The 26,505-nt window shown below is 39.6% G+C and overlaps 1 protein-coding gene and 1 long non-coding RNA gene across 4 annotated transcripts in view; one reads left to right on the top strand and one right to left on the bottom strand.

Annotated features, from left to right (window-relative positions):
• Tm2 (tropomyosin 2) overlaps positions 1-26,505 on the top strand; it is a 34,354-nt gene that overhangs the window by 1,262 nt on the left and 6,587 nt on the right. For 2 of the 3 annotated variants that reach the window (XR_002008622.2, XM_019040137.2), the window contains exons 2-9: positions 18,249-18,402; positions 19,556-19,681; positions 20,779-20,912; positions 21,728-21,845; positions 23,814-23,884; positions 24,876-24,951; positions 25,515-25,577; positions 26,114-26,183. Coding sequence is in view for 2 of the 3 variants with exons in the window: in XM_019040137.2 (XP_018895682.1) it covers positions 18,289-18,402; positions 19,556-19,681; positions 20,779-20,912; positions 21,728-21,845; positions 23,814-23,884; positions 24,876-24,951; positions 25,515-25,577; positions 26,114-26,183 (772 nt within the window). In the remaining variant the exon portion in view is untranslated. Of the gene's footprint in view, positions 1-17,586; positions 17,724-18,248; positions 18,403-19,555; positions 19,682-20,778; positions 20,913-21,727; positions 21,846-23,813; positions 23,885-24,875; positions 24,952-25,514; positions 25,578-26,113; positions 26,184-26,505 lie in introns of those variants that run through there. The other variant, XM_072296998.1, reaches the window with a different exon arrangement.
• Positions 19,851-23,804, bottom strand: LOC140224031 (uncharacterized). Its single transcript, XR_011899275.1, has 2 exons — positions 22,425-23,804; positions 19,851-20,452 (listed from the first exon to the last, which is right to left on the bottom strand). It is a non-coding gene; the product is annotated as an uncharacterized lncRNA (long non-coding RNA).

Below are 26,505 nucleotides of genomic sequence, written 5' to 3'. Positions count from 1 at the left end.
ATCGATGTGTCAAATGTGAAACCTCTTAGCACATTCAAATTGTCGGAAATTCGATTGAATGTAAAGAACAGATTTCAGAATGATAGAATACTTGGTGAGAATGTAGGTCGAGTGCACGAAAATTTAGCTTAAAGAAACTAAACTTTATAGAGGATGTTCTAATAAAAATACACATAATTACAACTCAACTCTATTAAAGTGCGATTCGTTATTAAGTATGTTTTTCATGTTAGATTCTCTTCTTCCTTCCAGTTCATCCTCTAACGTTCTAGTTGAACTGGGAAATAGTAACTAACCCCTGTCAGCGAAGGCGTGTAACGCAGATTGCTTCCCATACATTTGAAGGCGAACTTATTTTTTCATGACTTAATACTCTTTGGTTTCCATCATTGCGTTGCTTTCCGCGGTCCGAATATTCTCATATTCTAGTCTTTTTCCATTTTCATCTACTTCTCTTCAGAAGGTTTTTTTCAAGCTGACTTTGTTCGTTGTTTCGAAATATTTTCCTTTTTTTTCAATCAGTATAGACTTCATTGCGGGCATCTGTCCAATCATAAATAATCGACTCTATGAGGTTGAGGAAACAGCCCTGCCTCATACGTTTCACATGTGTACGCTCATCGTGAAAATTGTGGTTCTTCATTATTTCCCCATCATTAATCACTTTATCTCACTTTAATAATTCGCTAGTAAGTAGATCTCGATATTCCCTACCTTCGGTTTATCCTTCTATCACACAGCGACATAGTTTGTTGATTCGAGTTAAACATAACCGTCTGCAGCCTGGTTGTTGAAATTGATATACAAAGCTAAAGACGAAAGGGATATGAAGGAATCCTATTGGTGGAAGCGGGTGATTGCAATGGAATAAGGAGCCAGGTAATAGACTAACTAACGGCAACCCACTAGAGACCCTCTAGTTAATTCGTCGCTTTCTCCCTTAGTCTATGAGAACCACCCATTTCAACCAATAGGATCGCTCCATACTCCTTACGGCTTCTTTGTCCATCAATTTCAACAATGAGCCCGTAGAATCAGCGTAACTTAGAGACCCCGCACGATGCTCTCCTTCCCTCAGGCCCTTCTTCCATCCCCCGTTTAAAAGTTGTCTTCGAGAATTAAATTATTCTATGCCAAATAATGATTGATTACCAGCTCTCGTTAGTAAAAAACCTGATTATCAAACAAGACCAAATTTGACAAACACGCCTCACCTACTAATTGCTCAACCTGGCGTTCGTTGGACACTACTCTCTATCAGGCATAGAAAATGATCAACATGCTAATTGATCATTATCAGGCGAAAAAAATATTGAACCTTGAAATTAACTCTCGCTTCAGCAGTTCATAGTGCAGAACAGTCAATGGGTGGTCTTTAAAATGTTTTGTGCTAATCCTTAATGGCACGAGCCTTTTAAAAATCTTATCTCCATTGAAAAGAAGTCCTTATGTTGTGATTCGCGAATTTATACTTTTGAGAATTCCTCCCAAAATTCGGGGAAACGTCAAAATTCTCTCTACGTCACAACATTCTGCCAAGCTTTTAAGAACACCTTGCGAACACTCGCACGTTGCCAAACATTCCTAAATATCGTAATTGAATTTGAGAGGAAATTTGATACTTTCAGACGTAGGTACCAAATTAAAGAACAATCAACATCTCTCGAAGATGAAGGAAAATAATTCACAAGTTTTCCAATAATCGCATGACGATCTGAAGAAATTTGGCAATGTCTACGTATTCAGGCATGTTTTATTGAAATGCGATGCAAATTTTTCAAAAATTCCCAGAGAATAATCCATAATTTATCGGCGGAAATTTGGCAACTTCCAAATACTGCGGGGGCGTCAATAAATTACATCGTTGCCAGGTCATGCGTTGCGAGCAAAGCATGCGCGAATGAAGAAATTAAATCTCTAACATTAAACGCGTATACAGTTAATCAATCCATATTCACCACGTTTTAATTAATGCAGATGGAACCTGGAAGTTTGGCGACAGAGGGAGTTAGTGAACTTGAAATGTAATGAGTTCAATACTGAATTAGCTCTCCACCTTATCACTGCTTTCGAACTTTGGGTAATTGGATGGGTAGGGGGAGGTAAGCTGGTCCTCTTGCTCAGTGACGCTTCTCTTAGCTCTCTCTCTCTTTGGGATAATAGATTTTTATTTTTTTTTTAATAGAACTTGAACTAATATTGCAAAACAGTTCGTCCACTCGCTGAAATTTTGCAAGGAAAATGTTTGCACGGAGGAAAGTTAATTTATAATTCTGACACATAAATTAATAAGATAAAAATTAGCGAATAGGCGCAGGCGCAGAAAACATTCCCTAAAATGATGGCGAGTTGTAGGATTTCACAACTTCCTCAACCCTTTATTGTGGTATTTTGTACTTCGCCAATTTTTATTGCATGTGTCCTTTGAAATTGATGGTGGAACTAAACAACACTTTGGTTTGCATCATTTTTTCGTTGGACTGTGGCTCACTACCCCTTCACGCTTCGTAATACACCATAGCGTTTACTTGAGCACAAATGTATCATGTTGAAGGGGCACCAATGCATCATCTAAAATTTAACGTTTTTTAGTGAGAAAGGTGAGACCATTTTGTATTGGTATGTGGAAAATTTTCAAGATTATTTGAAGTTTTAGCGCTCCACCCCTCCTCAGAAGAATCAGCCTCCGCTTAACCACTCTCACCCCAAAGAAGAAATCATTCATACCATTTTGATTATTCAAAACATATCTAAGATTCGACAAAAATGACGTCCTGTGGCCAATACTCATAAATGATTTTTCCTCCCATTTGGATCCATTATAATTAATCGACTCGCAATGAAACAGCGTATCTCGATGATTATCGATTATTCTACGTGTATTGAGATGGACATATCCCCATAATTTTAACCTGCGAGGACACTTCGATGTCAAATCTATACGAAAACAAGGGTCTCCATTGCGGTGTTTAAACATATCCGCTCACTTTTTTTTCAAGAAAATATTTGGTGACTTTTTCTCGCGAAATTTGTAGAGAGTATTCTCGGAAGAACAAAGAACAATCAAACGCAATTTTGTGCAAAAACAACGACCAGGTTCTCCTTGAGAAATTAAAAGGTACGCACCTTTAGGTATACGTGTTTGTAGTGTCCTCATTATCGATTCAGAGGTCTTCTACCACAAAAATTCGCAATTCGCGGATTTGCCGTTTCCGCGAAAGAGATTCCACCAGTGTTCGAAACTCACAGGCGCCACCGCGCCAAATACGCCTAAAAAATGAAGGTTCTGCGCCAACGTGGCCCTTAAAAATTGCTCCCTAAAAATCTGAATTTTCATATTAGGTGATCATTCGAAATTTCTAATTTTTCTTCCTCGACTGTTTGTGCTTTTTCTATTCTTCACGATTTCATTATAAGTGCTTTTGTCTTCCCCGTGCTTTTGTGCTTTTGTTTTCTTGCGTCTAACTTTTCATCAAATGAGCCGTAATATTTAGGAAAAATGTCAATTTAGCCCCTAAAAAAACTTCAGTGGTGCCTAAAAATCGGCCTTGATGCGCCACATGGCTCCTAAAACTCAAAGGTGAGTTTCGAACACTGATTCCACCCCAATTTTTTCCAACTACGCACGCACACAGATAGGGAGGGAAAAAACAGATGAAAGAGGGAGACGCGGCAACGTCGCATGGGGATAAACTTGGCCCCCCTCCCCCGCCGTCGCCACCCCTACCCCCTGGACACCCGCGCCATTTTTCAAACGGTTGACAAAACCGTCGCCGCGATCAAAAATAAAACGGAATCGCGGCGAGGTTACGGATTTCTGTCGGCTCGGAAAATGAGTAAATGACTTGTTTTATTAAAAGACGAACGGCGGAAGGGCGACCCCCCCCCCCCCCCGGCACCGCCGCCGCCGCCGGATCGAGGGAGGGGGGAGGTCGGAGAGAGATATATAGGTCACGAGATGGGATGCCACGGTGGACCTAGCGCCACGCCGACGCCGGGGTCTCGGACCGGGTCTCTTCGTTTTCCGCGCGAAACATGGAATTCTGAAAAATTTTCCCCCCAAAAAAGGTGAATGGGTCAGTTGCCCTGGTCACAGAATCGAGTTTTGATGTTTGATTCTTTTAGATTAGCTAAAAATAATAGGATCCGTCCAAACAGCAGCTCTCAACCTTCAATATTAACCAAGATATCGCCCTTAGAAAAGTCGGGTTTTTGACGTCATCAACCGCGGTAGTGACACCTTTGGTCTCTTCCACCTTGCTTTCATCCGAGTCTCCTCACGTTGAACAACCAGTACAAATGTGCGTCACACCCGCACGGACTGATGAAAGCAAGGTGGAAGAAACCAAGGGTGTCACTCCCGCGGTGGATGACGTCAAAAGCCCGAATTTTCAAAGGGCGATATCTTGGTTAATATTGAACGTAGAAAGTTGCTGTTCGGACAAACTTTATTATTTTTAGCTAATCTACAAGAATCCAGCATCGAAATTCGATTCTGTAACCAGCGCAACTGATCCATTGTTAACTTCAGCTAATGCAAAATTTTATCAAGGGTTACTACTCTCATGAAACGGCTTCAAAATGACGATGATCGAATGGAGATGTTGCATGTGTGAGGTTTTTGCGATTTGACTGTTGATTCTGATGTAAAAGTTCGTGAGAAACACGATGGTGCCCCTGGTTTTCTCTGAAGTCAAGTTCCAAGCTCAAAAAAGCTTTCAAGTTGAGGTCAAGATGGAGGGAATATCCCACGCTATCATGAGAGTCCACCTCTACATCAAGACAAACTCTCCATGCGAAGATAGGGAGCAAAAACGTTAGCAGGGTTGCCGTGTTTTCAGTTTTGGAGTCCCCAAATAAAGTGGCAGCCCTGTCAATGTATTTGCTCCCTATCTTTGCATGGAGAGTTTGACTTGATGTAGAGGTGGACTCTAAGGGTAGGGTGGGATATCCCCTCCATTTTGGCCTCAACTTGAGAGCTTTTTTGGAGCTTGGGAGATGATTTTAGAGAAAACCAGTGGCACCATCGTGCACCACTGAAGTGTTTCTCGCGAACTTTTACATAAGAATCAATGTTCAATCGCAAATTCCTCACACATGCAACATCTGCATTGTCACTCTCTGAAACTTACTCCAAATCAATGGGATAAAATTGCGCATTTTCGAGGTTCCCGCTTCAAGAAGTATAGTTCGCGTACGCGATTGTGCTAAAGAAAAACTTAGCCTGAACGCTCAGACGTTGCCAAATTTCTTGCCATAATATGATAATTTCTTGGTTAACGTGGGCATTTTCGTTATTTTTCACAAACTTTTAATGGGAATTCAAATCAGTGTGTCAGACAATTCCAAGGAAAAATACCCAACAAGTTTCTCAAAAAACAATTTGTTTTATCTACGGAAATTTGGTAAGTTTCAGATAACCATACGACGGTTTTCCTAAGCGCGGCCGTAGCAGGTTGAGAATATCTCCAAGAGACGAAATCGCGTATTTTTCTCTTATGAATTGATTTTTTAAGTTGCTTGGAGTACTTCTTACTGCGTGCAGTTTCAAAAAGATGGTATGTTTCGTAGAGCTTTTTAATCTCACCTCATCTAGAGTACCTTTGTTAGAGAGAATAGAAGTGTATAAATGTCAGAAATTCCATCCGACAGTTTCCGATGGAGTGTAGAGTAGGGCTCTGAAGAACAGACGATTTTAAAAGACTCATTCCAGTGGCGTGGCGAGAATTGCGATATATCGATTGTTATGCCATTTAAACCTATGGAAAAGGATCGATAAACCGGGTGTTCGCAGCGACATCTTAATAATCGATTCTATACCATAGGTTTAAATGGCATAACAATCGATACATCGCAATTCACGCCACGCCACTGACTCATTCCTATTCTGCCGTGCTAAGGAAGAACGCCGTATGACCTCTCGAGAGTTGCCAAATTTCCGTCGATAAAATGTTTATTTTTGAGGAAGTTATGAATGTTATCCCTTGAAACTTCAAGGAACTTCAGGTGAAGTTGCCAACAAAGTAACCTGAAAAATGGTAAGGAAAATATTCATAAGTTTACCAGGAAATTCGTGTTTTATCAAAGGAGATCTGGCAACGGCTGAAGGTTCATACAGCGTTTTTGCTCAGCACGGCAGTATTGCCGGTTATTTGTTTCCAGAAAGGATCAAGGTTTGTTCGTAAGAGCCTAGGAAAATTTCTAGAACACTGGTTTGAATGAATTATTCGCATTACCTACTTCCCTAAATTTTCATGATAATACTTAGGGTAGTTCAGCTACCTGCTAATTGAATGAGTCTAAAGGATCTTTTCGCGTAGCGAATAACGATTCTCCTTCAGCGGTTTGCCTTCAATTTTTTAGGCAGGCAAATCAGCCTTTTCGCGTGTCGAAATAGTTACATGCTCAGGGGTGTGCGCTCTCGCGTAGATTTTTCTACTCACGTGGGGGCGTCTACCCACACGATTTTTTGACCTGGTTGTCAGGTTGCACAATGAGAATTGAGTATTTTACATGGGTTTAAATGGGGGTAAAGTGCTGAGTTATGCGACAACAATGTTTTTGACCATATTTCCACCGGCGCACAGTGGTTCGAGTCAATGGGGGAGGTCGGACAAAATTTGAAAACTCTAAACGCTTATAACTCCGCTTATACAAAACTTTAAGATTTTAAAAGCGGTGCCATTGGTTTCCCCGTGAAACTATCCTCTCGAGGCTCCCCTTAAAATTTAAAATGTGACGATTTAAACATCAAAATTTGCGGTTTTAGTCAAAAATTTCTTGTTCGACCTCTCTAATTGACTCGATCCACTTTGCGGCGTCCGACGAGTAGGAGTTTTGAAATATTGAAGAATATCTGGCTCTTCGACTCGCGAACCGCGGTCCGCCCGCAATTGACACAGTTTCCGCCAAGGCATTGAAACGCCGCGAAATTTAAATAATTTTTAAGAAATTTAAATATTTTCAATCTCTGGCTTCTTCAAGGAATGCTCTTTTTTTTGAAGAAGGAATCTGGTTTTCCGATTTCTTGCATTGAACAGTGTAGACGCACATTTTACTTCTCAAAGGAGGCCGATGCCATCCAGGAGACACAGCATGTCTTCCAGGCCACCTGGAGTGCCAACTATCTTTTTCGGGAAAGTTCGGACACCTGAAGTTCCAAGCGAGAGATAGGCTCAAGCCATTTGAGGCTCTTGTGGAACTGTCTAAGAACCAAAAATGCCCAATTTCATGCAGACCTAAGTTAAAGTTACTGAAAATATGGTTTTATTCATTTGTTGCATTGCGCATCTTAGGTTTACTCACTTTACTCAGTGAGAGGCCCGATACGTTAATAAAAAAAAATAAAAAAAATTGCGCTATGTGCCTTTAGCAGTGTATTAAATAGCACGTTTAGTAGCTTGTAAACAAATGTTAACAGAAAAATTTTTACGAGTTTGAGAGTTGTGCCTTTGTGAAAAAAAATGTTGCAAAAAATCGTAAATAATTAGAGCTCACAAATTTTACAGAAAACATTCATGAATTTAGATAAAAAAAAAAAAAGAAAACAATGGAGATCGAACGGGACTTTCTCCTTGTTATCCATGTAAACAAATAATTGTCCAATTTGATCTGTTTTAATCTGTCTCGTTTGTAAATGCTTCTCACGCCAGGCATCTCGATCAGGAAAAGTCTCATAATGCGGACCTTCCGCATGGCAAAGTTGGCAACAAAAGCAGCAAGAGATAGGGTTGACGCCAAATTAATAAGTTTAGGCGCTTTCATAGTGAGATAGAAGATCCACCGCCCCGTCTTGATTCTCGTATTCACTTTCAATGCTAAAACAGACGCATGCTAAGACGGTAGATTTTGTCTCGCTCTAAAAATGCGTAAATTTATTTGACGTTAACTTTCACCGTCAAAAGTTGGCAACATTCTCCCCTCCCACCTAATCTCGTCACCATTTTTAGAGCCTAAGAGCTCTCTTCGTGCCGTGGCGATTATCGTAAATTGGCAACACTGTTTTTCTTCCATTTGAGTGTATGCAAAACAATCGATTCCTCGGTGAGGCACCTTGTCACACCTAAATTCGATATTTTCAACGGGTTTAAATGGAGGAAAACCAATGTTGCCAACCTGCAAAATCGCTAAAGTCTTTCGGGCCAGGTGACCGTATTCTCCAGGTCCATCCTCGATAGTCAGGCACGCTCCCGTGTCCATAAAATCCATTCGAATTTGACCATGCACCATGGACGATAGCGGAAACGAGAGTTTGATCGATATCGACTCGACCAACTGCCGCCACTCGCGACGGCGCGAAAATATTTGTTCTCAAATTAAAATAGACGATGACTCAGATCCCCGATGCCTCGGCGATCCGTAATTTTTTAACATTGACGGATACATTGCGGCGTTGCCAATGTTTTTCGTGATTATCCGTCCGCTTGCCGGCGCGGTAACTTCGAGACATTCTCAGAGAGAGGGCAGCACTGAGGGCTTTGACTGTGACGTCATGTTCAGCGATACTCCAATTTCCTGCGTGCCGCAGTTTGTCCCGCGAAAAATATATTTTATTTTTTTTTCGCGTGGATAGTCGTAGGTGCTAACAACACTCCGTCGTGTTACGGTCTGAGGCTACCGAGGACAGTGGCGTGGCGTGCTTTGCGATATATCGATTTATCTGCCGTTTACTGCCGAGACTCTGAAAATGTAAAGGGAAAATGTTCATAACTTTTCTTTAAAAACAAACATTTTATCGAAGAAAATTTGGCAACTCTCGAATGTTCATACGACGTTTTTCCTTAGCACAGCAGTACTGTGAACAACTAATACTGCCTCCTTGCCATTCACTTTGCTGCCTTGGGATTTTGCCGGCGAATTGGTCAGAGGGAGCCCAAATAACTTTGTAAATGTCGTATCTTGTTTCAGTCAGCTAATTCTATGCTGATCACAAATAAACGTGGTCATGCACTGCGGAAAGCAATTGTTACCACTCCGAAACCGCGTGAATTGCCTACTTAGATTATTGAAGGCAAACTGGACGTATTTGTGCTAAAAGGGGCTATGTGCATAGGGTTTATGTGCAACATAGTTCTATGAATCAGTTAAATCACGTAAGACATAGATCAGCATAAATACGTCCAACTGATCAGAAGGAGCGAGAAACGCTGTGAAAATAGGCATATTAACCCGCTGATGCCAAGCTAAAAACAATAGGTTTGGTCAAACTCCTGCAAGCAACTATTACTGCTCCTAAGCAGCTCAAATTGCCTAGTTAGGACATTGAAGGCGAACTGGCTGGACTTAGCTTGAAAATCACTGTAAATAAGATCCGTCAATGATATGTTTACATGATAAACCGATTATTAATGCTCTGAAATGCCCCGCAATTCGCTGGATTAGGCTCTCAAAATTTGTCCTCCGAATTTTTGTCTTTAAATACCACTCGGGCGATACTTACAGTTTCTTCTAAAGACTAATTAAAGTTCCCCGGTCCAGACAAGGTCGTTAGTTGGCATGGTCAGGGCTCAGTTTCATGAAAATACCTCATAAAAATGCACGAGCTCAGGTCCAACTGAAAACAGGGGTTCGGAGCTCATTCTTCTTCTTTAACTCTCTGTCTCATTTTGAGAAGAAGGACAAATGGCTAATATTTTGGCATGAAAGAAAAATTACGTAAAATGTAATGGAATGAAATTGGTTGGTTTTCCGGCATTAAGTAAAATGTGCCATATGGGGCCATTCCTGAACTACGTAACCCTCCAGGGGGGGGGGGGGGGGTGAGGAGCGCGTTTCTCCGTTTTGTTTTGACGTGTCAAAGGATACGGATAGATTTTTTAATTTTTTTTTAGTATGTTTTCCAAGAAAATAATTATACTGTTACGTTCTCCCATGGTGTCGGGCCCGGACGTGAGACCTTATGAACAGCACCGATGTCTATTTTTTTTCAATTTGAGGTCTAACTATTTTTTAGGGTGTATTTGTAGACCAATATCTATAAAGCTCGTAGGTGCTGGTCCCACACAACCCTCGGGGCACGTATTTTTAGCTAGCCTCGGGTCCATTTGACCCAACTTAGACACCCAAAGGCGGGTCAAAGTATAGGTATGATTGTAAAAAGATCTTGATATCTCCAAAAAAGAAGGAGCGTCTTATTCCTCGATTGTTATGCCATTTAAACGTATGGAAAAGGATCGATAGACAGGGTGTTCGCAGCGAACACCTTAATAATCGATTCTTTACAACAGGTTTAAATGACATAACAATCGATATATCGCAAAGCACGCCACGTCACTGGAAAGTACCAGACCGCGTGTCTCCGTTTGTGACGTTACAAATCTCGTATACATTTCAATTTTTTCGAGGGTCTGAACATCGTTTTTCCCCAAAATGTTGTATGATTTCTCACCCTTCTTTCAACAATATTCTCTTGCGGATTCCGCTAAAAAATGCCGAATTTTTCTCTCGAAAAATTAGGTAAATATGAGCGGGTACTCACTATCGATATGCATACTACGACACTGCAATAAGCAGTGCATCAGGTGGCACCGAACCGCCAAAATTTTTCAACAACCCCCACCTATCTAAAATCGCCTCAATCTCAATACCCGAGAACAGTCTCAACACTGCCAAAGCTAGGTTCTTTGACTCTTTTGCATTACCTACGACGCACAATGGGTCGAGTCAATAGGAGAAGTCGGACATACTTTGGAAACTTTAAACGCTTTTAACTCCATTTATACAAGAAATTGAAGTTCTAAAAGTAGCTCCATCGGTTTCCTCGTAAAATTTTCTTTTTGAAGCACCGCTTAAAATTTAAATTGTGACGAAATAAGCATAAAAAATGCAGTTTAAGTCCACAATTTCATGTCCGGCCTCTCTGATTGACTCGATCCACTGTGCGACGCGTCTTGGTTTTCTGATCGAATTCAGTGAGCAAAGAAAAGTACAATCTGCGCCTCGGTTATCCGCGATTAATTTAAACGGCCCCTTTTCCTCTCTCTCTGAGGGCAAATCGGTGCCTCAAATCTCAAAATTTTCAAACACCGGAAACGAGATACGAGGTCTGGCAGTTTCACCGTCGATATTGTTTCGGACTACCCCCGCTTTTCAATTGAGATGTTGCATGTGTGAGGGATTTGCGATTTGACTGTTGATTCTTATGTAGAAGTTCGCGAGAAACACGATGGTGCCACTGGTTTTCTCTGAAATCATCTCCCAAGCTCCCAAAAAGCTCTCAAAGTGAGGCCAAAATGGAGGGGATATCCCACCCTACCCTGAGAGTCCACCTCTACATCCAAACAAACTCTCCATGCAAAGATAGGGAGCAAATACATTAACAGAGTTGCCGTGTTTTCAGTTTTGGAGTCTCCAAATAAAGTGGCAGCCCTGTCAATGTATTTGCTCCCTACCTATGCATGGAGAGTTTGTTTTGGTGTAGAGGTGGACTCTCAGGGTAGGGTGGGATATCCCCTCCATTTTGGCCTCACTTTGAGAGGTTTTTCTGAGCTTGGGAGATGATTTCAGAGAAAACTAGTGGCACCATCGTGTTTCTCGCGAACTTTTACATAAGAATCAATGGTCAAATCGCAAATACCTCACACATGCAACATCTCCATTATCCGCGATCCAAATGACCGCGGATATTCAAGACCCGCTCGCATGGGAGTTAGAAAACGAGATACTTGGAAGGAGGAATCGGCTGAGGCTGGACTTAGCGCTGCTTGTGGTGGTTTGTCCGATAAAAATAGTTGGTGAGTTCAGCCTGTGAGCTCGGGCCTCCCAGTCGTGCATTCGGGGAACAGCGCGGCTAGGCGGCAAGTCGTTTTACCAACGCAACGAGTTGCCCGTCCGAAGAGTTATTTTCGCCCGTGTTATGTGTTCTAAGGTCCCTCTCAACCCCTGCCCGCCCGCCCTCGTCCAACACGGTGTCCGACCTACATTCCAAGACTCCCAGTCGCCACTCGCCGACGCCCCGTCCAAAATTCCCCCAAAAAACGACGAAAATCCCGTAAAATCGCACCCCCCGAGCCGAGGAGGAATCTCACGAAAACCTGAGGTAATGAGGAAAAACTCTGAAAAACGCCGGTAAAATCGAATGTAGCCTCGACTTCCGTTGGAAAAGTTCCAAAACGAGGAGGAAATTTTTTTCGAGTTTTGCAAGGGAAACAAAACCTCGTTAAATGCTCACGTTAAAAGTCGGAAAACACATTTCTCCCACGTTATTTTGGTACGTACGATGGAAACCCCGATGTACTGATATGTGGATTTGTTCTCCTTTAAAAAAATAAAGTATAGGAACGGAGATATTTTCAAACACTGCAAACGAGGTGCGGTACGTGGTTGCGGACTTACGCCGTCGATCAGTGGCGTGGCGTGCATAATCGATTATCGACATTTCCTCATTTGAAGCTATGGTAAAGAATCAGGCGTTCGCTGCGAACACCCTGTCTATCGATCATTTTCCATAGGTTTAAATGGTGAATCAGTCGATATATCGCAAAGCACGGCACGCAACTGCCGTCGATGTGTGATTTTTGCTCAGCACAACAGCTTCAGCTTGGCTATTCTCCATGATATGTGCGAATGAATACCTGGAGGAGGATATTGTCTCCTCCAAGTGACCAATCACATCATCATTTCATCCTATTCTTGTCGTATCCAATAGGCGACCACAAAATTTTACCAATTTTCCCTCGGAGGCCATCAGCGAAATTCATATCACTGTCCAACCGCGGAAAAGAGAATCCGTATCTATAAAAGTGCTTGTCCATCACAAGAATGAAAGGTCAATCTAAGTTTAAAAGAATCTCAAAAGTAAATATACAGAAAAATGAACATTGCAGAGTAAAATTCTCCTTTGAATAAGTCCATCTGAGACAGGAATTTGTGAGCCATTGTGAAACTGGGCAGAGGAAATCCTCAGGTGCGTTACAGTAGAGGGAGGAAGAAGGGCTGGTCTTGTGTCAACGAGGTCCAGGGGTCCACACCCGGAACCCGGAGGGGGGGGGGGTGGTCCAAGACATACCTCACCCCCTCCCAAATTGTCTTGCTTTAATGGAAAAAACCATGGTTGCTTGATTCTTATTAGAGTGGCTTTCGTGCGAGACATCGAATGCTATGGATACAATGCATCCATGAATACATGATACTTACATAGGAAATTCGAATAATTTAGGAAGAGGAAGACTAGTATTCTTTTCAAGGAGTGCCCCACTTCGGAATAGTTTCAAGTCACACTAGGTTCGGTGATTATACTGACCCAAGTAGTTTACCATTATGATTTTTTTTCTCTCTAAGCTTAGTTTGTAGCTTTCTTCCGAGGGCCGAGCTTTGCCTTCATGGCATGTCGGAAGGTGTCAAAAAAATAGAGGAATGCGTAATTTTGCGCATGAAGGATTTCTTCTCCTCCTATACGAAGCCCTTTTTCAAGAGAATTAAATAAATTTTAACATTGAAAGTAAATAAAATAATACGTCTCTCGATTTTTAACGTTGCAGATTTTCTGTCTTAGTTTATTTTCCCGAAGAAATAAGTACGAAGGAGCATTATTTTCTCGGGATGTTATCTACCGATTTCCCCTCATCCCTTACAGAATACCTATTCTATTCATAAATCCACACACAGCAAATTTGATTCCAGTTCCTTTGATAAAAAAATAATTAAATAAAAAAATAACATATGAGAAACATGGAAACGTTGCAATTGAGGTACGCATGTCCCATCATCCAACATTGATTTGTCGCATGGTACACACTCCCGGAGCAAAGACCTTTCCGCACATACATATGTATGTACGCAAAGGAGATTCAGTTCAGAGCTTCACGCCTATTTTTAACAAACGATTGCGTTGTTGGCCGCGAATCGATTCATGCAGCATTTCTTAACTGTCGCCTTTACTTAAAGGATGAAGAGCAACCACCTCTTGAAAGAGAGAATCGGATGCGACGAGATTTGATTGATTGAGCAGTGCGGGGGCAGGGCTGGCTTTAATATACCCATGTCCCAAACGAAGGAATGCAATGCCAAAAGGAACCATGTTATAAGCAAACCCTCTGCACATAGTTCATTTTAACATAAATGCGTCCAGATGAGAAATCACGCCCCTACGTTTGCGACATTACAAACTTCTTATCATACTTTATTTTTTCTTTGAAAAACTATTCGATGTAATTTCTTGAAAACTTCCTTGATTTTTTTTCTCGGTCAGGAAAGCGTTTTGTATTAATTTCAAGCTGTTAAGTTGGTTTGCCTCTCGCCGAAAAAGTAAAATAGGCGCGGACATTTTCGAACAGTTCCAACGAGATCCATGGTTTTGCAAATATGGTCATCGATATGTAAGGACACATACTCAGCGCGCCCCTAGGGGTCTGCATTACAAATTTCTCCCCCCCCCCCTTCTTCGAAAAACGTTTCAATCGTTTTCAAACATTGTATTTTTTCTTATTCTCGTAGACTAATACTCAAGTACATCAGGGGACCTCCTCTCTTCTTTCTCCTCATGATTTATGCCAAAACTGTCTTAAATTGCATCTAAGAAGCGTTAAAATTTAGAATTTTGTTGGGGGAGGTGCCCCATCGCCACCCCCTCTACTGGTAAATTTCACCACTAAACACACCCCCCCCCCCCCCGATCCAGACGAATGAACTTTAGTGAAACCGGTACCACAGACTATGGATCCAAAAATCCTAAAACTTGCCCCCCGAAGCAGTTTTGCTTTAGACCAGTGCGTAGCCACTCATGGGGCCTGCAGGCTGATTGTTGAAATTGATAGACAAAGCGTTAGAAAAAGAAGACACAAGGCGTACATTGCACATATTTGGCATGGAAGACAACTTTTAAACCGGGGATGGAAGAAGGGCCTGAGGGAAGGAGAGCATTGTGCGGGGTCTCTAAGTTACGCTGACTCTACGAGCTCATTGTTGAAATTGATGGAAAAAGCGATAGACAAAGAAGCCGTAAGGAGTATGAAGCGATCCTATTGGTTGAAATGGGTGGTTCTTATAGACCAAGGGAGAAAATGATGGACTAACTAAAAGGTCTCTCGTGGGTTGCCGTTAGTTAGTCTCTGACCTACCTCCTGCAACCACCCGCTTCCACCAATAGGATTCCTTCATATCATTTTCGTCTTCTTTGTCCATCGCTTTGTTTACCAATGTCAAGAATCAGCCCGCACTGCTGTCCGCATAGACACTATCGTAGGACTCTTCAAGTTGGTAGTGGAGGTAATCGTGACTTAAATTGGCAGGCAAAGAAAACTTTAGCTTCGAGGAATTCGATATTTAAGTGTTTTGTTGACAGCGACCAAAAGCGTGGAGCGTCGCAGGAAACATTTTGTGAAGGAGAGAGCGATGAGGGCTAAGTTCTTACGGTCACAACTTTTCCGGGGGGGGGGGGGGGGGGCGGCGCACGTATTTCCAGCCAATGATGGCTGATGAGTATCTTTGGACACGTTGCCAAGTGGAAGAGCCCGGAAAAACTTGTACTTTTTTGCGACAAGTGCAAGATCTCCGAAATATAGTATCTGTATTCGTGACATTCCAGACAGTTGGAGGCCAAACGGGGACTGATCCGGCGCGGCGCAGTTCGTTTCAAAGTCGCAAGCTTTTAGAAGGGTTTATTTTCTCATTCGACAATGATGCCAAAATCGCTTGACGCACAATAGTATTGATGTAAAACAAAGGAATTCTCGTGAAAACTGGCAACATAATAACGCACTTGACTCGACCAATTTAAAGTATATGGAAGCGGAATCATTCCAAACTCTCATTACCTCCTTTTCAGTTCTAGCAATAAGACAGCACTGTTACAAAAAGCTTTAAATGGACCGCGTTAAATAGAAAGGAACCAAGCCACATCAGCTATTGACATTTAATTGGCTAATTTAATTTTTTACATGAAAACAGTCGTGCGAATTTTCGTGCAAATTTCAGTGAATTTTCTCCATAGCACGAAGCAAATTCCTTAACATTTTCAAAGGGATCCGCACAAACGTTTTCTCGTAAAGAATTAAATTGCCCAGTTAAAGTTGGCAATAGCTGATGTGCCTTGGTTCCTTTCTGTTAAGCGCGGTCCAAATGAGACTTGAACGAATTTTAAAATAAACGAATGGAAATTCCTTTTACAATAGAGCGTTCATTTGAAAAAGAAAAGGGAAAAGGGAGGGGTGGTTATTTACCTTGGAATTATCTTAAATCCGTATTCGTCCTGTTAGGACCTTCGAGTCCTTTCGTGGTAATAAAGAACAGCGTACCAATCTGATTGGACTTACGTGGTTTGTTATCAAGGTAATATATCGTCGCGTCGCGGCTAAACTTGGAAACGACGCACTCAGTCCGCGAAGTTGCAAAATTTCCTCAGTAAATTATTTCAAAATTTGAGGATTAAATAATTAACTTACCTACTTTCTTAGAAATACACGTGATTTCTCTTTTCCGTTTGAGGCATATACTGTGCACATTTCAAGCGACGAGGTTGGTTCATTGTCCTACGAAGAAGTAAAGGACCTAAGTAAGGGAGTAAATGCTAAAAATTTTTGCGATCGAGACACCTAGTTTACTAGCTCAGTCGTCGATGTCAAGATAACAATAAACCAAACCGGCAACAATGATTCCGTGTCTAGCGCATTCGGCCCACATAATCTATGTCAGCGTGAATGTCAGTTGTCGCCTTGCCAAAAAGATAGATTGAGAGACGAAAAAAAAATAATCATAATAATATTATATTAACGATTTCTTGTCTCTGGTCCTCTCACTTAAAAGTGGGTATTGAATTTCAATAACACGACAAGAATTTCGCACCGATCGGGGGCAAAATATTTCGCACGACGCGACGTCGCGACGTCGTAGTATGCCAGAAGAGTGTAGTAATCCTCACTCTGGAATACGAATCGAAGGACTTTTGAGCAGCACGGACTAACATTTGAGTGCAGTTGCTGCTAACTTCCGTTACACGGCAGTGTACCAGTATTGTATAATGTGATAGTTTCTGTCGGACCTCGCCTCTATTTTCGCTTGTCGAATAACTGGACTGCATCCTGCAATTTGGACCTATAGATTCCAGCCCGGTTTAAAAACAACGCATGTGCCATTAGTTTCCCTATGCACATAAGTGTTTTTCCAGGAGAGCCAGAATTTATAGGTCCATACTGCAGAATGCAGTCCAACTGATGGAACAAGTCGTTTCTTTAAAATTAGGTAGAGGTATAGTCGACAAAAATAAAGTCTAGGCATCCCAAATTTCATGATTAAGAGATAGGAGAAGGTGTTTCGTCGATTCGGCTTAAATATTTGAAAAAGTGAGCGGGATTTCTTGAGGTCAATTCCCTATCAACCGTGCGGTCCCTGACTCCGTATGGCTAAAACAACAGAACAAAGCCTGTGGTACGGATGGTGTAATGCTGATTTCCAGTGTGCGCGCAACTAGAGGACTCCCCGCTAATTTGAAAAGTGGCGCGTCAATTTGTATATTTTGCCGCGCGCGCCATCAGAATTGGCGGGAACCAATCAGAGTGAAGTTTCGAGTTGTAGTTTGTATAAATTATTGATAGAGAGCGCTGATTCTTTTGACAACAACAGCTTTTTGTTTATCATCGTTTCGTTATCAGTAATTCAAGCCGCTATCAGTTCTTTAGTTCTTTATCAGTTCAAATTTGCCGATTGAATTAAAAATACTTACACATTCTAACTACACAATGCATTCTATACTTTTCAACCCTTCATCACAGGGTTTCCAAAGGGTAGTGGTGAGTTCCTATACAATCATTTGCCATACTTTGCCAAGTCTCTTGATTGGGAGATATCCATAAGTTGTATGTTTTAAGAACATAGACTTACTATAAAATCCTCCAAGGTATCACAATTTTGATGCTTTATTCCCAAGTGCTGCACAGGACACACATACACCGTAATAAACACTCCTCATAAACACTCTGCATTATGTAATCCTGGATAGTCTGAGCAGTAGCTGAAGACAATCATCTGATACCTAAGATATCGTTGGGTTATCATTCGGCCGCAGCTAAGACCCAGGGCTGCAGTACGCACGGACAGATCCTAAAAACATTGGTAGAGGGAATCAACATTTATCGCAGGGTTAAAAGTTTTGATCCTGTTTTTCTTGGTTTGCACAGAGATTTGTCGTGCTTAGTAATGCATTGTTATGTGCGGTCAACTCCAGTAACTTTATCACCAATACTACACTACTACTTGTCTATACTTGTCCTCATTCTCAAGGAATATCTAAGATTTGGTACCATTTTATGTTACAGATTTTTTTTCACCGGGCAGTAGGAACAAAAAAAAAGCAAAATGGACGCCATCAAAAAGAAGATGCAGGCCATGAAAATGGAGAAGGATTCCGCGATGGACAAAGCGGATACCTGCGAGGGACAGGCCAAAGATGCCAACTTGCGTGCTGACAAGGTACAGACATTTTAGAAAAAAAAACACTGTCCAATAGCTCTTGGAAATGAATGTTCAAAGGAGAAAAATTTTATCAGAGAGGGAACGGTTTGCATTAGAGTACCTGTATAGCGAGAGTTTAGACAGCTGTAAAACTCCGAAAATCCATCAGGCCCTCACGGATGCCTTCGCGAATCAAGTAAGGGTCCAAAAGGGCAGCCAACCTATGAATTTAAATTACCTGAAGTTGCGCGCACACATTATTGCATTTTTAAAACTTGTTGAACAAAGAGCAAATGATTACAAACAATCACTGTCTTTTTGGGAGTTTTAATCTAATTTCAATGATATGATTATCAACGAGGAACTTGATTGAAACACACAAAATCTGCCATTTTGCAAGTTGCCGATCTGGATGTGAAGGTTGGCAATGACTCGGCTTCAGATATTTTGTGTGGAAAAGTTGGCTACATTTTTGGGCCGTAAGCCCTCCATGAAGTGAGCTGTCCATACACTTGCTGTACAGGTACTCCAGTTTGCAAGAATAGCAAATTAAAGAGATAAGCATTGCTGTTATTTAATACTAAAAAATTATCAAGATCAATATTATGCATTGCTTTGTACCTCTTCATTCATAATTTTATACTGCCATTGGCAAAATTTCATAAAAAGTTATGAAAATTACCATTTTCAATCATATTTTTAATTTTTCAGGAGATAGAAAAATTTTTGAAACATGGAGATTTTAAACATTAGAGCTTACCGGCTCCCAACGTCCAAAGTGACTCTTGTGAACATACATACCTTGGGTACTTGAATTAAAAATGTATAATGTCCAATTTGCAATTCTTACTCATTGTAAGGGAGTTTCGGTAAATTTATCTTGTTTCATTTACTTAACAGCAAAAGTTCCTTGCCTGTGATTGAATAATTATGTTTTTCTCTATCAATCATGAAAATTTCGATTTTAAACCATATCCAATATAACCTATGGCTAAAATATCATCTTAGTTCCGACAAAAATATCTCTGCAACTAACCAGATTTTTACGTTTTAAATGCTCCATGACCTTTAAATGACTGGTGCATCGGAACAATAATTCTTAAACCCTTTTCACAATTATTATCTGAGCTTTCTAATATATCTGAACATGTCGTACTGGTTCATTTTACAGGTCCTTGAGGATGTACGTGATTGCCAGAAAAAATTGACGCAAGTTGAAAGTGACTTAGAAACAACCAAGAAGAACTTGGAACAAGCCAACAAGGATCTCGAGGAAAGAGAGAAGGCTTTGACAGCTGTAAGTATTCATTCATTCCTTTCTTCATGGGGCGTATCATTTATTCCCTGCAGAAAATCTATAAGCACTGATTATGGACAAAGATTTATCTCCAAAGTTTTCCGGGGGGGAGCCATAAACTGTCAAACAATTATGTCATGAAATTATTCTCTTGAAAACTCTGGAACTATTCAGTATTAATATTTTAATGGTGGAACTTCCAAACCACATATCCCGGTTTGCGACATTACAGACTTCTTGTCATACTTTATTTTTTAAATGGAGAACTGCGCAACATCAATTCTTAAAAACTTCCATAATTGATCTTCTCTGTGCAAAGCAAATTCTGGCAAAGCTTCAAGGAATATTGTTGATGTGTTCTCCTTTAAACAATGAAGCAGGGGCAGCGATTCCCAAACACCACAAATGAGGTACGTGGTTTGTGAATTTTGCCATAAATACATTTTATTCAGACATAGACATAGACTCGAGGCTATGGTGCCTGGCTGGAGACACAGACATGGGAGAACAAGTCGTAGCATAGAACTTAGGAGGAAGCTTAACACTCTTATCATACAAATAGATCTGAATAGGTAACACTATCTATTAAATTAGAGTATATTGCAACAGAGTATACAACAGGTTGAGTATTATCCTTACGCATAGGTTTTAAGCCCCAAACATGGCAGTTTAAAACTTGAGACTGCTTTTTCTCATATTGTAATTACTGTACTCTCGCTTCCTCTTCGTAGCAGATCAGGACCGGAAAATTCATCCAGAATAGAGGGAGATCTGGTAGAAGAAGGGGAAAATAAATGTATTTTGTATAGGAAGGGACTGGTGAATTTATCCATTACCAAGCATTTTCTGTCATGGAGGGGACTGTTACAGGGAGAGAGTATTGTACTTTCTTTTAATTGTAAACTTCGAATTGTCTTTACTCCAGTTTAATGTAACTTTATTGGCTGGAACTTGTAAAAAGGAGCCCTCGTGTTTGTTCTGAAGTCAATTACTCAATTTGGAGTCTTGAGGTCATGAAGGTTCCTTTTCTTGCGGACTGTTACAAACAGAATATAATGACTATGAACAAAAAATCATGTTTGTGATTTTCATTGCAGGCTGAAAGTGAAGTAGCTGCTTTGAACAGGAAAGTCCAAATGATTGAGGAGGATCTCGAGCGATCTGAAGAGCGATCATCCACAGCCACTGCCAAGTTAGCTGAGGCTTCTCAGGCTGCTGACGAATCTTTCCGGTGAGTTGTGGTAGAAATTACGATGTTCAAATGGATGTCAGCATGCAATACAGCTCTCAGTAAAATGCATTTTTATTTTAATTTTAAATGGAACGATATATTTCAATACATCGTTTGCTCTACTCAGAAAATATGTATTACCCAGGAGACTTTCAGTCTTACTTAATTACTTTATCCAAAAACTAATCAATGAAACTCTACTTGGAAATATCTGTAACACCTCTGCTCTCTAGAGTATCTTGTGAAAACTTCAAACTGTAAAGTTTGTTTAGTGCCTCAAAAAGATGGAGGAAGATCAGAAGTTTTGAAAAATTGCAATCAAGTTGTATTGTCACTGAGCTCCTCAGATATACTATTCATAATATATCAATGGCTTGAGCCGAAAAATGCATATCTCAGATTGTGGCGCTGTAAGTCTTTGCGCATGTCTCTTTTTTTTAAAGGGAACCCAATCAATTGTTTCTATTTTCATTTTTTGTGAATTTTCTTCACTCATTCTAAAAAATTACACAAAATCGCAAGGAACAATTTTCATCAGTTTTTCCCAAAAAAAAAATGAAACATCATCGGAGATTTTTAATGCTGCAATTGAGATACGCATTTTTTGTATTTAGCCATCGATATTTCGAATCTTATCTTTTGTCAATGACTTTTGGTACCTACATTAACCTAGAGTGGTTGGGGAGTAAACGCGCTGGTCCTCTAAGATAAGTTCGTTTGATTTACTATTTAATTTTTTGTTCATCATTCAAAGTCCATTAATCAAAAAATAAAAATTCAAGAAAAAAGTTCATTCCAAAATTTGTTTGTTACAGTATGTGCAAAGTATTGGAAAACAGAAGTCAACAAGATGAAGAACGTATGGACCAGTTGACCAACCAGTTGAAAGAGGCTAGGTTATTAGCTGAAGATGCTGACAGCAAATCTGATGAGGTATAATGCGTTGAATTTCTACACCAAACTTTAAAGGATGCTTCTCACAGCCATGCTTGCCATGCATCTGATATTTGCCTTCGAACTAAAACCATTCTATGGAACCACCACTTTAATATTTTCCTAGAGAGTTTGTAAATTTTTCTCTGACAGAATATCTTTCAAAAAAGCAATGTAATTACATGTACCTACTGTCCGTACCCTCCGGATACGTCTATCATATTCTGAAGTACGGACTATGTATCCTAAAAAAAGAAAGGAAACAATGCACATGTACGAGGGTAGATTTTTAAGTAAGTTTACCCATTAAATATCTCTAAAATTATTGATTTTAGAAAGAAAACCACTCTGGTTTTAGAACGACCATATCCTCAGCTTTGTAACGAGCTATAGGTTTTGAAATTTGGCAAACGTTGTGCAAAGTAATGGCACATTTTCCACACCCACCTCATATCAAAATGTGCTCACTTTTACCACGCTGTAGGGTTTATGAGAAAACGTAAGTGTAAGTCCGTGAAAAAGTAAATGCAATTTATTCTTTTGGTACAAAAGTAGTGAAACTGATTGAAGACTTTTTACCTTACTTATCAACGTAGTCACCTGCTTGAAAAAGATACAGTTTTACAAAGACAGTCACACTCATGCCAGAAGGGTGAGGAACGGCGTACATGCCAGGCATGGGTCAGGCGGTGAAGGACCAAGAGAAAGGGGCAGCACAAGCTTTTATAAACTTGATGACGTCACGAGTGGCGAGACAGCAAGTTTATATGCTATTGGCTGGCTATAATCAGTGGAGCTATCAGTTGCAAGTCTAGTCATTAATATCAGTGGAGCTATCAGTTGCAAGTCTAGTCATTAATTTTATAGGTGATGGCTGGATGATAAAGATGAAAAGATGAAAAGTGGACGAAATCCAGCCATCCCCAATGACTAGATTGAATTTGAATGAAAAAGTTACAAGTTTAAGAAAAAGAAAGAAAGGTATCGTTGCGGTACTAAAGTACACGCAACAGGACCAAAACTAAGTTAATCCTAAGCCTTTATTTGAGTAAAAAACTAAACCCTTAGAAATACTAAAACAGAAGGAACAAATTATAAAATCAGTCTCCTGCAGTCAAAACGAAATAAATCCTGTCTTCTATTGATGAAAAGAAAAAATTGAAAAGTTGTCAATTCCCCTGCGGTGAGTCTCAGTGGTGGCAAAGAGGACCTGAAGTATATCAATGAAAATTTTAAGAGCTTGCGTTTAATTTTTGTCACTGAAAAATTGTGCAAGAAATCTGAAACTTTGCATTATTAATTTATAAGGTTCAAGAATTAAAAAAAAGCGTTGTGTGTAAAATTGGCATTGTCGACGTCTGCCACTGTTACGGACATAGCCTCATATTTCTGACGAAAACTTACAAAATCTGAATTTGAGGGCTGTGGTGCTTTTGTGGTACTTCAGCACATTCCTCTGATACCTATAAGCTAAGAATATTTTTCTGACCTTTGTTAGAAACTTCCCCACGAAATAAATTTTTTTCAACAATATAAGCTAAAAATATATTTTTCTGACCTTTGTGAGAAACTTCCCCACGAAATACATTTTTTTCAACATTTGTTCATTTTTAGCAACTTTTTTTTTATGATTATCAGTAAGTAAATGTTGAGGAATTCATCGATGAAGAGCTTTTATTAATGAAACTAATCCATGAACACATAAAAAAATGTGTGTATCAAACCGTGAAAAAATCTGTTCACCTAAAACCATGAAGCTTTAGTAAAAGGAGTAAAGCTCCGGATAGAAAAATTCAAATCATTCAACTCTGCGAAAAAACTGATATCATTGGAGAAAATTTCAGATGGAAACAGATGTCTCAAATTTAATATTCAGTAACCATCAACTAATGCTGGATAGTCTTTTGAAAGATTTTCATAATATTTTTCTGATTGGGTCTCATACTGTTAATTTTTCCATAATTGTAGGTCTCCCGCAAGTTGGCCTTCGTTGAAGATGAATTAGAGGTAGCAGAAGACCGTGTCAAATCTGGAGACTCGTAAGTACTCATAAATTAAAATTATCTAATAAAAAAGTTGATTTGATCGATGGTCAGTTCTGCTCTGAGAAAATCAAATGTCATTGTGTTCAGTTGAGTGAGAGATTTCAGTCTGGTTCCCACTGTGAAAGCTAGTTCATGGCTAAAAAGGAAATTTTTCACTAAAGAAAATTTTCAAGATTTAATACTACTTCTCACTAGTATTTTGAAGTGTAAGTTTACTTGCCATAGATCAGATTATAAAATATGTATCAATTGGTCAGTTGCACCAGTCACATAATCATATTTTGACGGATACATTTGTTAAATCAGCGAAAAATAATAAGATCGCTCAACTGTGCCAAGTGAGTTTGAATACATACATGACGCTGAATACAATAATGATTTCCTTCAGGCAGGTACTTTTTTTCACAAGTGCAGAGTGAAAACTTCATGCTTGTGCCTGGATCGGAGGCTTAGCAAAAATTGGAAAACAAATTTTCAAGCAAACTTTGTATTCATACCTGATGATTGAAGCTTATATGAGCTCATGTAAAACTATCCAACCTGTCAAATATTGTGTGCAAGATTGCTGCCTCATTTATAAAATATTCCTCTAAATTCAGATATACTGTAGCGCACTAGATTATTCAACGGCTTTGACCTTAATCTGCATAACTGTATTCGATGTTGCGTAATCTCTTTTCTTGTTTTATTTTTGGTGTAGAAAGCTAAGCAAAATTCTGCCTTTTAAATTTTAATCATGCGAGTATATATCCTTCATAATCTAATGGAAATTTACGGACTTTATGGAGCATTATTTTGCTTAGTTTAGTTTTCAGTTTAAAAATTATAACTTAGAATCATAAATTAGGCAACTTAAGTCCAGTCATGCTAATCATTACCACGCCTTTCACTTGTCCAGAACATTAATGCGGACCTTTTCAACTTTTAACAATTCGCAGTTCACTTGATTTTACAAATGCTCCTCATAATTTTATGTGTTTTTCAGGAAAATCATGGAATTGGAAGAAGAATTGAAAGTTGTTGGAAACAGTTTAAAATCATTAGAAGTATCAGAAGAGAAGGTAAATTCACTAGAGCTTCAATCTTAAATTACTTTACAAATTAAAATAAAATTATTCACAATGCTGCCCTAAAAAAAAAACCTTAAATACTATTTGTCAGGAACTAAAAGTCCCTGAAAAAATTTCCTCTTGTCTAGCTTCTTACGTAGATGATTACATCTGCTTTCATCGTAAGGACATTGAAATGCTTGAAAGAGATGGGAAAAAAAAAAGAAAAAAAATGAACAGGTCCGAGTGCGATCAATGTTTCTAGCCAGCCTCTAGTTGAACGTTCCAAAATTACATGATATATACTATGACAAAAAACAGTTCATTTCATGGTATAATCTTTTTCTCTATAAGTTTGTGCTATCGGCCATCTATCAGAGTTTATCAGGTGAAATGAATAGATTTCATAAGGAGAAACTCTTGTCGAATCCTCGGAATCCGTTACTAAATACACTACTACACTACTACACTACTACACTAATTACCTATTCCATTATAATTGATCAAGTTTAATAAAGTCTTTTTTTCATATGTTGTTAAAAGAATGAATGAAAAACCAATTTTTTCTTTTTCAGGCTAACCAAAGAGTTGAAGAATACAAACAACAAATCAAGCAGTTGACCGTCAAACTGAAGGAGGTAAATTTTCTCACTAATTTATTTATGATCATCAGTCAAATCTCATGTGTACCCCATATCCGAAAAATCTGATATTTGCTAAATAATTTAACTTACGCCAAGCTGTGACAAAACTTACAATAAACCCTAAAAAGTATACTCTCTAAAAATGTTCATGACAAATGACTTTTTCTTCAATATTTCAATAAATTTGTCCCTGTCAATAGATAAAACTGAATGAAGTGAGGATGACAGATGTAGAACAAATACTCCTTGTGCTTTTGAAAACACAGAAATCAGCAAAATTTCAAGTAGAATCAAACATAACTCCTATGAAGCGTGAGAAACAGATTAATAGATTGAAATTTTGAGAAAAGACAAAAACTGTTTCAAGACTATCCATTTATTTTCATGATAGCTCCTCTAGTTTGTACCACAACACCCCCCCCCCCCCTTCTCCTACAGATTCTCAGAAACAGAAAGTGTTTAGATATGTAGTCAGTTTCTCGGTTGCTCCTTCATTTTTTTGACCTCTGTATTTATTCACTGTATTCCAGGCTGAGGCTAGGGCTGAATTTGCTGAGAAGACCGTCAAGAAATTACAGAAGGAAGTTGACAGACTTGAAGGTATTATTATTTTCTTTTCAGTTTGCTTTGCAGTTTTTCAAAGTTTGATTTGGGAAGTGAAGCACTTAAAACTTGCTGCCCTCTGGTTCCAGGATTTTAGTACTAGTAGCGCAGCACAGGTTCTGGGCAAACCTTAAGTTATTAGTCCACTTGGTCTCTGCTCTTAAGATTGACGAAGTTACTTTTCTTAAAGCTGCCTGTGAGAAATAATCTCCGTTGAGGTCATCAGACACTTCTGATAGTACCTTTTCTTTTAAAATGAACAAAAATCTAAGTCTTTGAATCACCTACTTGAATTTTGTCTTTCAGAGGGTAAAGGATC

This window comes from Bemisia tabaci, chromosome 2 (assembly GCF_918797505.1).
Source record: "Bemisia tabaci chromosome 2, PGI_BMITA_v3".
In the NCBI taxonomy this organism is placed as follows: Eukaryota; Metazoa; Arthropoda; class Insecta; order Hemiptera; family Aleyrodidae; genus Bemisia; species Bemisia tabaci.
Note: the sequence above shows the minus strand (reverse complement) of the source record. Positions and strands in the feature narration are given on the sequence as shown.